General features: G+C 34.8%; 1 protein-coding gene across 1 annotated transcript in view; it reads right to left on the reverse strand.

Moving 5' to 3' along the window:
* The window catches only part of LOC133329118 (reversion-inducing cysteine-rich protein with Kazal motifs), an 82,088-nt gene that overhangs the window by 14,589 nt on the left and 54,174 nt on the right, over positions 1–13,325 (reverse strand). Inside the window, exon 3 of the mRNA XM_061537615.1 lies at positions 2,997–3,117. Coding sequence (XP_061393599.1) covers positions 2,997–3,117 — 121 coding nt within the window. The remainder of the gene's footprint in view (positions 1–2,996; positions 3,118–13,325) is intronic.

Below are 13,325 nucleotides of genomic sequence, written 5' to 3' on the forward strand. Positions count from 1 at the left end.
CTTTACTACTGTATACTGGGGTCCCTTATTTGTTATACCCTCCACAATAGTATGGAGGGTATATTAATATTGTCATTCCGTTTGTAACTCATCGAAATATTCATTTCATATATATATATATATATATATATACAGTGGCTCCATCGAATAATCGGACAAGTGGTTGTCAGATATAATAATGCTATACATTTCAAAAAAATTGTTTAAATATGTAGTTTTTTTCGCTTTTATTTACACATTACTTACTTATATTTCTGAACAATACAAAAAACAACAACTTTCCTAGTGATAACAGTAAATTTCGCCAGAAAAACAAAATTAACTCAATTTATTGTGCTCAACGCAAAATCGGACAATGCAAAGTATCAATGTCAAAAAATGCAAAAAATCGAGAAATTAATATTTAGTTGCATATTCTTTGTTGTCCAGAACGGCCTGTAAACGCTTCGGTATTGATTTGACCAAATTCTGGCATACCTCCGGCTCTATGGAGTTCCACGATTTCAGTAAAGCCTCCTTAAGCTGTACCAAGGAGTTACATTTTTTTCATACACTCTTCTAGCTAATTCTTCGCAAAGATGCTCAATTACGTTAAGGTCTGGGCTCTGTGCAGGTGTTTGTATAAGTTTGGGACAGTTATGGATCAACCAAAGCTTTGCAACACCTGATGTGTGCTTGGGATCGTTGTCTTGATAAAAGGCAAAGTTGTTCGCGATACCCAATTTGTCTGCACTTTGATTTACATTTTGTTTTAAAATGTTGAGGTAGACAAATTTGTCCATTTTACCATCAATAAAATGCAAATTGTATATTCCCGCACTCGACATGCAGACCCAAAACATAACAGAACCTCATCCGTGCTTAACAGTGGCTTTTGTATTCTTATGATTAAATTCAGCATTTGGCTTACGCCACACATGCATCTTTCCATCTGATCCGTGCGAATTAAATTTGCTTTCGTCAGTAAACAGATCCTTAATATAATGGAAACTATCAATAGAAATGTATTTTAAGATGATCTATCATCAAATTACCTGCTTCCAAAAATCTTCTAATTTTAGTAAATACTCCTTGGCATATTTTATTCTACTGTTTTTATTTTTAAGGCTTATAAATGCTTTTTTTCTTGCAACTCTTCCATAATAATCATATTTATGTAATGTATTGCGAATAGTATTTAGGCACACAACTTTTCAAGTGCGAGTTTTTAAATTTATTTTAAGTTCTTTTGCGCTTTTAAATGGATATTGTTTTATTTCTTTTAATATCGAACGCTCTTCTCGCTCATTCAATATCTTCCATTGACCTTCTCTGCTTTTATTGGTCAATCTGAACTCATCACGGAACCTCTTTATAATGTCGTGGACAGTAGATTTATTCATTCCAACCAATACGGCAATTTCTCTTACTGTTTTACCTTCATAATTCAATTTATCTATTAATTGTCTGATTTCCACACTGAATTTTTTCCCTTTTGGAGCCATTTAAATTTATTTTTATTTAGTTTTACCACTTTCTTGATCTAAATGCAATTTACAAATGAATACGACAAACAAAATACAGATTTGAAGTCCATATTTGCATAATAACGGGACTTTTAACATTGATACTTTGTTTTGTCCGATTTTGCGTTGAACACAATAAATTGAGTTAATTTTGTTTTTCTGACGAAATTTACTTTTATCACTAGGAAAGTTGTTGCTTTTTGTATTGTTCAGAAATATAAGTAAGTAATGTGTAACTAAAAGCGAAAAAAAACTACACATTTAGACATTTTTTTGAAATGTATAGCATTATTATATCTGACAAACACTTGTCCGATTATTCGATGGAGCCACTGTATATATATATATATATTCTTGATCAGGGTAAAATTCTAAGACGATCTAGCCATGTCTCTCCGTCTGTTGTATTCACGGTATCTTCTGAAGGAATTCAGATAGGGTGCTGAAATTTTGCATAGGTTTGTCTTTTGTCTGCAGGCAGGTCAAGTTGGAAGATGGGATATATCGGTACACGTTTAGGCATAGCTCCCATATAATAGTACCCCCAAATTATCGGAATTTTGGGGTTCAATCGAATACGCTGAAATTTGGTACATTGCGTACTAAATGTCTCCACAAAAAATTATAAATATAGGTCCTCTAACTTTCAGTATATTGGGGGTTTTGAGTTCTTAATAGGTAGTTTCTCCACAAAAAATTGTAAATATAGGTAAATTTTTTCGAATTTCCCCCATATAAGGGTACCCCCCAATTTTCGGTATTTTGGGGTTCTTGAGCGCGCTTTTCAACCGAATTCGCTGCAATTCGGTATTTTGTAGTCGTATATGGTAACAAATGTCCACCAAAAAAATTTAATATTCGTCCCCTTTTTAGGGTCGTCCCCATATATCCCCTTTTTTATATGAAAATAGTTATATGATTTGTTTTTGAAACAAATTTGGTCCAAAGAAACATGGGGTCTAGGACCAATATTTAGAAACATAATCGGTTTGTAGAAATATCTGTATAGGTACACTTTTGGGTATGTTCCCTATATTTTTATTTCAAGTACCCGTCAGTATATCTATGGTTCGGCTCGACCGAACTTAACGTTTTTCACTTGTTTTCTTTAGAATAATATGGGGTTTTGGGTCCTGTGAATAGGTGTTTTCAATAGGAATGAGGGCTGGGATCCGTTGAATCTTTTTCTAGAGGAAAACTTGCAGTATTGGGTTTTGCGATTTTTTATAGAAAAATAACGGACTGGTATTGTTAAAGGATTTTCCACAATTTCCAAAAATCCAGCCTTATAGCCAACACTGGACTCCATTCAAAATGTTATGATTATATTGTTTGTCAGGGTCCAGTCCGTCAGACATAACGCAATTTTTTTATATGTACATCATTTTACAACATTGTTGTAAATAATTCCCGCCACGACATCCCTAACCAGCTGTTTGAGCCTTTATTGTTATTTGTTATTATACCAGTATGAAGTTCACAGTAACTTACCTTCTAACGTTCTATTCATACAAGACCAAAATTCCAATTGCATTGAAGGACAATATTTTTTCATTTCCAGGCGAATGCTGCGGCCGTTTACATCTGTGGGTGACAATTGGACCAATGACAGCTGGAACAAAAAGAGAGAGAGAAACAGAGAGTGAGACAGAAATTAAAATTGAAACTGTTAAGAGAGGGCGTACAATAAAAAAATGCCACAGTTATTTATGTATCAAACATGTTTGAAGACAACTCAGTGAAATACAAAGAGAACAGAGGGAACGAAATGGTAAATGAAACAGTGTGTGTGCCATCACACTTGCCGTGTTGTAATAATGCAGTAGTTTGATGCATATTCTTTTGAATTTTTACATGATTCCTTATCACCATCAAACATGTTGGCTGGCCATGGGTTTGCTCATGGGATTCCTAAGCGACAACAACAACAACAAATGTTATGTGGTTGATTTGATTTTCGACTGATAACACCAAAGAATTACACAATACATATTTTATTAGTTCGTTTCAATAAAGTTTTTCTTAGTCAATGTGTTTTATGTGTGTTTCTTCTATCTTCCAATATTAAGATCATCATCTCCGAACAAATATGACTGCATCCATTCATTCCAAGAATCCGAAACTCACACAAAAAAACAAAAACAACTTGCTCTGTGTGCCATTATTTGTGTGCTATGGATTCTCTATTATTCTCCTATTATTTGGGTCTTTTAGTTAGTTTGTCGTCCCACTGACTGACTCCTTGGCGGGCGGCTGCACATTGTTTTGTGGCAAGTGGCTGGTTGGCTGGCTGGATGTCTGTCTATGTTGCCTGGAGTTTGAAAATTAGTAGCCAACTCGTTGTTATTGTTGTTGCCTTTGCTGCTGTTAATTTGTATTTTTGTATTTTTTTTCTACTTCTTCATTCATTCTCTTCTCTTCCATTGTATTATTGTATTTAATGCAGTTCGATGTGTGCGGAATTATTAATTAAGTTAAAGGCCTGGCCGGCCACAAGGCAAGTGGCCAGGCAGTAGTGTGAGAGTGGCACACAGTGTGAATGTCCATTGTTTGGAAAAAAAACAATATTTTTTTATGAATTTCGAAAATAAAGTATCTACAATTTAAATTCTATGGACATTTGTATAGAAAAACAAAAAATATTTGTATTTTTTATGGATTTTAAAGAGATAGTCGGTGTTATTGAGAATTCGTATTTTTGTTGTTGTTGTAATAATTAATATTTTAATCATAATTGTGGAAAAAAAAATAAAATTTTTATGTTGGTGGTCCGTTAGCCGGATGTTGGGTTAATTGTAAACTAACCTTCGTAAAGTACATATTTTTAATCGCATATGTATGTATGTATGAATGTGTGTAATTGTGTAATCAAATTTCAATTAAACCTTTCCAACACAGATCATGCCTGTAGCCAGATTTTTTGATATGAGTCTTCTTGGGGGACTTTCAAAATCTCCTAAAGATCTCAATTGAAAGGAAGCCTTGTAGAATTTGCTATAAATTTGACTAACTTGAGGCTTTCTATATTTGTATGAGCTTAAATAAACAGAAAGCCTTCCAGAGGTATTAGTATACAAATACATAGTGAACATATTTTGCCGATTTCGGTTCGAATCATAGATCTCAGTTGTTGCATTTAAAGGGAAAACAAGTAAAAACTATGTTAAGTTCGGCCCGACCGAACTTTTTATACCCTCCACCATGAGAATGACATTTATAGGGGGCTCCTAAGAGCAAACTCATGTTATGATAGGACCATGAACATACCGTAAAATACGTGAGACAAAGATGATTGAAATTCTCAAAATATCTAATAGTGGGGTAACGTTAACCCCACAATAAAAGGCAGATCAATATTGATATTTTTTGGTAGTGAGATTTGACAACCAATGAGAATCTAAAATACCAAATTACAGCCAATTTGGTTGGAAAACGTGTTCAAAATCCCCTAAATATCGAATATTGGGAGGTACCGTTATATGGGGGCTACCCTGAAACTTGGCTTAATATTAATAATTTTTGGTACGGATATTTGTCATTCAATGAGAACCCAAAATACCAAATTACAGCCAATTCGGTTGGAAAACGTGTCCAAAATCCCCAAAATACCGAATATTGGTGGGTACCGTTATATGGGGGCTACCCTGAAACTTGGGTCAATATTAATAATTTTTGCTATGGATATTTGTCATTCAATGAAAACCCAAAATACCAAATTACAGCCAATTCGGTTGGAAAACGAGTCCGAAAATCCATATGACTTCGAATAGTGGGAGGTACCGTTATATGGGGGATACCCTGAACTTGTGTCATTGTTAATAATATTTGGTACGGATATGTGTAATTCAAGGAGAACCCGAAATATTAGAGTATAACCAATTCGGTTGGAAAACGTGTTCAAAATACCGAATATTGGGAGGTACCATTATATGGGGGCTATCCTGAAACGTAGGTCAATATTAATAATTTTTCGCAGAGACATGTGTTATTCAATGAGAACCCAAAATACCAAATTACAGCCAATTCGGTGGGAAAAATGTATACAAAATCTCCAAAATACCGAATATTGGGAGGTACCGTTATATGGGGGCTACCCTGAAACTTGGCTTAATATTAATAATTTTTGGTGCGGATATGTGTTATTCAATGAGAGCCCAAAAGACCAAATTACAGCCTTTTCGGTTGGAAAACGACTCCAAAAATCCATATGACACCGAATATTGGAAGGTACCGTTATATGGAGGATACCCTGAAATTTAGGTCAATATAAATAATTTTTAGTACGGATATGTGTTTTATTCAATGAGAACCCAAAATACCAAAGTACAAGCAATTCGGTTGAAAACGTCTTCAAAATCCCCAAAATTCCGAATATTGGGAGGTACCGTTATATGGGGGCTAGCCTGAAACTTCGGTCAATATTCACAATTTTTGGTACGGATATGTGTTATTCAATGAGAACCCAAAATACCAAATTACAGCCAATTCGGTTGGGAAACGCGCCAAAAATTCCCTAAAATATAGAAAATTTGCGGGTACCGTTAAATGGGGGCTATACCAGACAATGGACCGATATATCCCATTTGCAATACCAAACATCTTAAGAGTACTACCGATACCAGTTCCAAATAGAATCTCTATCGTGATTTCAACAGACAGATGGTCATGCGTAAATCGACATAGCCCAAATGTGAAAATTGGTCAAAATGAAGTGGAAGAGCAGAAACTGAATCCTTGACCTCTACTCAATCAATTTTCCAGAACCCAACCGTCTTAGAAGATTTGATAAGTGAAGAGGCAGATTTTATGGTGGAAGATGTTATAGTGAATATAAGTGATAAAAATAAGCAGCTATATGGGGCCCAACTACGAAAATCGTCAAAATGAACCCGAAAAGCATAAACGTACTGGAAACGAACAACTTTTATATTTTCTTCAGTATATAACCGTCAGGGAATGCCGGATGAGAGAAGAAGTGAACATAAATATTGTCAAGCTCACAATTAAAAAGAGGTAGCTATTATGGACAAAAAGGTGACTGAAGAAGAAGAGCGGAAAGGTACTGCAGACAGAACAATTTCACCTTCCCTCCACTTAAACAATTTTCCAGGAGCGTGAGGAAATATGGGATGTATGAAGAGGCAGAAAAGATGTCCATGACTAAAAACAAGCCGTTAAGTGGCGCCCAGGGCGGGGCAAAATATAAACAGAATTGACCGTAAGACAAGAAACGGACACCAGTGGAAATTTGTTGACCTCCCTTTCACTTCCTCACAAGTGCCAAAGAGAAAGGACTTCTACACCTGAGATAATGGATCTTCACGTCATCTGGTGAGACGAGCAAGCAGGGTCTATCCCTCTATCAAATGCCACTGTCCCGATAATTCACAAATATTTATTTATCTATTAAGCTGCGACTTCAATATTGACATCTGATGACTTAATATGATTCGCCAAAGAACATCGAAGTCATTAAGAACTGGTAGCAGAAATGTATCATTACGAGATGAAATCAAACTAATGATGGTGTGGAAAAAAACCATTCCTAAGTTAGAAATAAGGCAAGGAAAGTAAGGGAAGTCTTCCACTGTGGGGATAACGAAGCCTAGAATCTATTCGTGCTAGGATTAAACAGACTGACAAAATGATCAATTGGGGGGCAATGAATTGTGGCCATTAAAATAATTCTTTATCGGAGTGAAACAGCAACAATGCCTATGTGTTCTATACACCATCAAGAGGCTATCTAACTATGTCTATCTACCGTAGGTACGCCACAACAACATATTTTTGGCGAAATAATTCGTTGGCCATGCATTCTACTTCTAATGTAGGGAATAAAAAGTTATTGGGTATCAAGTAAGGGATATATAGCCATTTCAGTTTAAAAATGCCAAAAATACTAAATAACAGGGTACGGAGAATGATTAAAGTATTTCTCACGAATGCTCATGGCGAGAATTCGAGTGTTTTCAATCGCGAGTCATAAAGTTACAATGAATGAACAAGTAATTCCAATCTCTCGCGAATGTTCGCATTGTACGAAAAATTCACGAACGATAAAATTTTGCTGCCAGCGATTCTTTCTTTTGCGAGAATTTGGAGAGCAATCTTTTGAAAAATTCAAAAAACAAATGTTCGCGAATGCTCGCGAGCGTTGTTAAAAACAACAACAAACAAAATATCATAACAAGTGGTGAGCATGTGTGGAATAACAAAACAAATGCCCAACAACTATTGAGATCATGAACGTTTGTTGTCATTTTTGTTTCTGCTTTGAGCATTCGCGAGTGTTTGTTTTCATTCGTGAGCGAATGTCAGAAAAAATTTCAACCACCAAACGAAACGAACGATCGTTATTCTGTGCTTTCACTCGTTTGCGAACATTCCTTTGGCGAATGCTCGTTTAGTAAAGAATTTATCGCCATAAACCAAAGAACGTATTTGAATCATTCGAGAGCGATTTTTGCGCACCATGCTAAATAATCCTTCTGAAGCGCCTGTAGATCAGGGTGCTCGGATATTATTAAAGAATGCGTGATTTAAAAAAAGAGAACACAGAGAACGAGTTTATAAATACGGGCGCCGCTTCTCACGCATAAGCATCTATGCTATAGATATATTTCTAGAAGGGATTAAATTTAACGACCCTCCGTTTCAAAACTAAATTCAAATTTATTTCCATTTGTCTATTTCCCCTGATACCTCGTTAACACTCATTATCACAATTTTAACACCCACTCAACGATGAGGTCATTGCACTCTTGCGCCATCATCATAATTCGATTATTATGACCATAATCGAATTGTAATAATCCACAGTTTTATTTTGGATCTACAAGCAAAAGCCGCAACTAACGTGAGACGCCATTAACATGGACGCCATGATCATCCGGCAAACGTTGGATGGCTTGGGCGACCGTCTATTGACAATGTTTCATCAGTTATAACAAATTAAATATTTCTGACATGGTTTTCAAGCTACCCAATAAGTATGATGATGACAGCGGCGATCAAAACAAGCCCAGCTATTCAACGATTGACTTGCCGTGGAAAATCTTCCGATAAAATTTCCTACAATTTTTTGTCATAAAAACAAATTACTTAATTAGCATAAATATTACAAAGCCTAAATGTCGCCTTCGAAACACACGCACACACGCCGGAGTTGTAAGTTATCAAGTGATTGTCAATGCGATGGAGATCTCAGGTACCCAGATTTTGTTTGGCAAGTGACAGCTACGTTAGCAGCAGCAACAGTACTCACTGGTGGTGGCGGTATTCGATGTTCGAGCCACGATCCACGTCGAAAACCTCCTCTTGGTTAAGAATCAATTCAATTTTTATTTAAATTAAGACAGGTCGGTGGCTGCTGCACGTTTGCTTTGAGCTGAAGCTGAGGTTGTGTTACACAGGCGCCGTAAAACATGTTGTGTGACATGGTTGGAAAATTGTAACGATTAAAAAATCAACTGAATTGTGTTACAGAAAAAAAAATAAAAACAACAACAAAACACTTTTATATTTATTTATATGGTCAAAAGATCATTCAAAGTGAATTATTGAGTTCGTTTTTTGTTTCGTTTTTTTATTATTTTTGCCATTAAAATGTCAAATCGCGTAATTGATTATTTCATAATATTGAAAATAAAAAACTTATTAAACTGTTATTGTTGTTAGTTATTTTTTTATTGATAATAAAACCAAATGACTTAAATTGCATAATTCTGAATCCTAATCCGATATTTTGCAATACACCAACCGAAATGAGATATTATATGAGTGATTATGATTTGATTCAGTTTGGGCGCCAAATTACATTTAGGGGAAACATCAGTGAGCTCTGGTACCATGAAAACTTGTATGTGGACTTTTTTATAGAAGACTTAAAACCGGTACTTTATTTATTAAAAAAAATAGACGAGATATTGTAGTTATGGACGTTTTTTATAGATTAGGGCGTATTTATAGATAATGAAGGCTTACAGTGCACCAGTGAGTCAAATTTCAGCCGATTGGGATAAAATTGTGCACAAAGTACTGAAATTAGAATAGCCTAACGTGTGCCAAGTTTTAGTGAAATCCGTGCAGATTTAGCTTTCATATATATTTTCGTCCGCTTTTTAGAAACTGGTGCACCAAAGAGTCAAACTTAGGCCGATTGCCACGAAATTTTGGAAATCTTACTGAAGTTAGTATAGCCTAACGTGTGCCAAGTTTTATTTAAATCATTTCAGATTAAGATATAGTTCCCATATATATTTTCGTCAAATTTAAGGCGTCCATGGTATACAATTTTGTATATCGTTTTATCGACCAATTTTCTGAAAATGGTGCATCAAGTACCCAATGTTTCTGCGATTGACACCAAATTTTGCACAACGTTGTAAATTTAGTATAGCCTAACACGTGTTAGGTTAGGGTATTAAATTGAGCCTAAAATGCAAATATTGCTCCGATATATTTTTTCCGTGCTGCAGCATAATAAATAGTTCGATTTAAATAATTTTGTCACATTGTACAAAAAACCACTCTATATCTGCCACCACTCTATATCCGGCATAGGTTGCCAAGGACATGTGTATGGATTGACTTAAGTCGGTTCACATATAGTTTCATGTCAATGTGGTAAAGGGTATAGTCGGCCCCTTCCAACTATTCTACTGTCTTTCTGCAACCGATACTAAATTTCTCAGTTGGTCAGATATAGAAGCTATATCTAAATCTGAACCAAATTTCGTGCAAACCGAAAAGTATTAAAGGACTTTGGTACTCCATTTACCTTAAATCGGAAGAAAATATATATGGGAGCTATATCTAAATCTGAACCGATTTTCAGGAAATTTAACACACATCATTCTAGATCTAATTCATTACGCTGTGCCAAATTTCGTGCAAATCGAATGATATATAGGGACTGTGGTACACCATTTACATTAAATCGGACGAAAATATATATGGGAGCTATATCTCTCTAAAAGAACCGTAGAACCGTCAAAAGGCTACATGGAATGAAACATGGATATGTCGAAACATGGATCTATAATGCAACATTTGTGCCGTAATTAAAGCCATTGAGGGTTTTATATGAGACATATGTCAATAAACCGCAATTTTTTCTATGAGATACTTTATTCTTTAAGAATGCCAAATTAGAAACATTCCAGCTTAAATAAGGACAGAACCTTTATGTCCGGGCTATTTTATGGTGTTATATTGTAACATTTCTGCCCAAATTGCAGCCATTGCGGTTATGACCTTCAAAATAACTAAATGGTGGCGGGCTTTTTATTCGAAGTCTATATGGAATATGATACCAATATAGAATATTTTATTCTGGGAGATTTATCCCTCAGAAACTTAGATTGTCAAATTACAAACATTCCAGTTAGAAAATGTACCACTCTTATTAATAGGTCGATTAAAATCGGTAGAAAATTCCAAAAAATTGTTCCAAATATATTAGTGTTCGAAGATAAACGATTTTTGAGCAAGGATCGTCTAAAAGTGGGAGAATGAAAATATACGAACTTCGAATTCTTGTCTTTGGAGTCCTTATCTAAAATCTTATGAGCTAGATTTTTGTAAAATATTTGGAGAAAATAATGTTGAAAAGACCCACAGGCACTCGGGATAGAATGTTGACATGTTTTGCTAAAATATTCCTCATTCGATTTGACAGAACAAAAGCTTTTTCTTCATGAACATGAGAAAGTTACCAACAAAACATTCATTCCATTTCATAACTTAAAAACTTGGACTATGGCGAATTTGTCTGGGTTCTTAATGTACTTGTCAAGGGCTTTCATCCCCATAGGGAATTTTCACCACGCAGACCATGACTTAGATTTTCTGTCACAGTACATCTATCATGACACATCGAATTATACCCAGATCCAAAATTCTTAAAATTTATGGGGTATGTGACGAATGTTGCAATCGGAATTATAAGATAAATATGCTCTCCGTATTTATGTGAAGGTTATAAATAATCTTTATCATCACAAATGACATTTTATCTGGATGTAGAAAAATATCAAAAAAAAAAAATTTCTTTACTTTGCAGAGGTCAAGTGTCTTCTATCTATGTATATAACGCCTTTGAGATATTTTTGATATTGATATTTTTCTACATCCAGATATAAGGGTTTCATGCCAGAAATAATTTTCTAAAACTTAATTTAAAGATCGTCAAAAGAAAAAATTCTAAAAAAATCGTTAAAAATTCCCTGTCATATCCCAATACTAGAATTACTGGCAACAATTTTCAAATTGCCTCTCAAAGATTTCATTGAGATTCAATGTGATAATAAATTATTTCCACATGAGTGGTTTTGTTATACTTTAATGAACTTAAAACAAAATATGTCTCTATTGATTATTGTTAATGCCATGGCGAACATGAAACTACTGTAACGGCAACAAACAACCGGCAACAACAGACATTGACAGCAACATGCGGTGAGCGCCGCTTTTTTCAAATACGCCAAAATCAAGCAACTGTTGCTCGATGGCTGGTTGGCTGCTGAACAAGTTTCTTCTTGATTCCTGTGCCAATATTCAGATGTTGTTGGCTGACAGACAGCACGGCATAGCAGTGCAGTTCAGTTGAGTGATTTCAAATCGACTACTAAGGTTGGTACGTATGTATGTCTGTCGTTTGGGGGTTGGTTGGTTGCACCATAAACAACAGCAAAAAATTTCAAATTACAAAAATCAAAATGCAAAAATTTAAAAAAAAATCATTTAAGCTATTAATGGATGACAATAACAAAAAAATCAACTCCAAAAAAACAACAACCACAACGCCACAAAATTTTTAAGCTGGATTTCCCAAACAAGATAAGACAGTTATGCGCGTTTTTATCCATCGTCGTCGTCATCGTCGTCTATGGATTTTTGCATAAAGATAAGCAACGATTTTATAGGCACTAGATATTCAAATACTCGTAAAAAAATAAACCTGAAATTGAAACTGAAATTTTACCGCCGAATGAGGGAGAAAGAAAAAAATATTTTTTTTTAACATTTTGAAGGTGTTTCTTAATCACAACAAGATTACAATGATCCCCGGTGATGATGACAGCGCAAACGATGGCGATGACGACGACGAGGACCAGGACCATGACGTTAACAGCAGCAACATTTATGGAAAAATTGCAACAAATTTCTTTGCTCCTTTTTTTTAGAGAAATCTAGTTGTGTTAGTATATGTCTGTCGGTGTGTGTGCGATTTTTCATTTCATTGTCTATGGGAATGTCTTACTTTGTTCGCCTAATTTATGTGCCGCAATCAGCAAAAAGAGTCCGCCTATTTTCTGTCCTATTTGAATAATTTTTTTTTCGAGACTTTTATTAAATTTATGCAATGACAAGAAAATATGTAGTCTAGTTCATTATTTTTTGAAATTAATAAGGCGTTGTAAATCATAATTTCAGTTTTGTATAGATTTTTATCAAATAAAATTATTTAATAATAGAGGATATAATCGGAAAATTTTAGTTTCAAAAAATTTGAAATATTATTATTGGAAATTTATAAAGAGTTCCACCATACTTACTTATGGGGGAAGAGGGTATGTAATGGGGTGTTAAGGAACTACTCCGAAAAATTGACTTTTGTTGTTGTTTTGTTAAGGAGATTTCCTACCCAGAAAATTACACAAATTCTGTTGAAAAACTTGGTCAAAATCATTGGAATTCCTATACCTAAACGTATTTAAACATTGATTCTATTTAAAAGCGGAGTTGAGGATTCAAAATATTAAATTAATCCAATTAGGTTAAAAAAGTGCAGCCGGTGTAGCCTCTAGATATATC

This window comes from Musca vetustissima, unplaced genomic scaffold (assembly GCF_032173495.1).
Source record: "Musca vetustissima isolate MV318-11 ecotype Yass unplaced genomic scaffold, APGP_CSIRO_Mvet_v1 utg4710, whole genome shotgun sequence".
NCBI lineage: Eukaryota > Metazoa > Arthropoda > Insecta > Diptera > Muscidae > Musca > Musca vetustissima.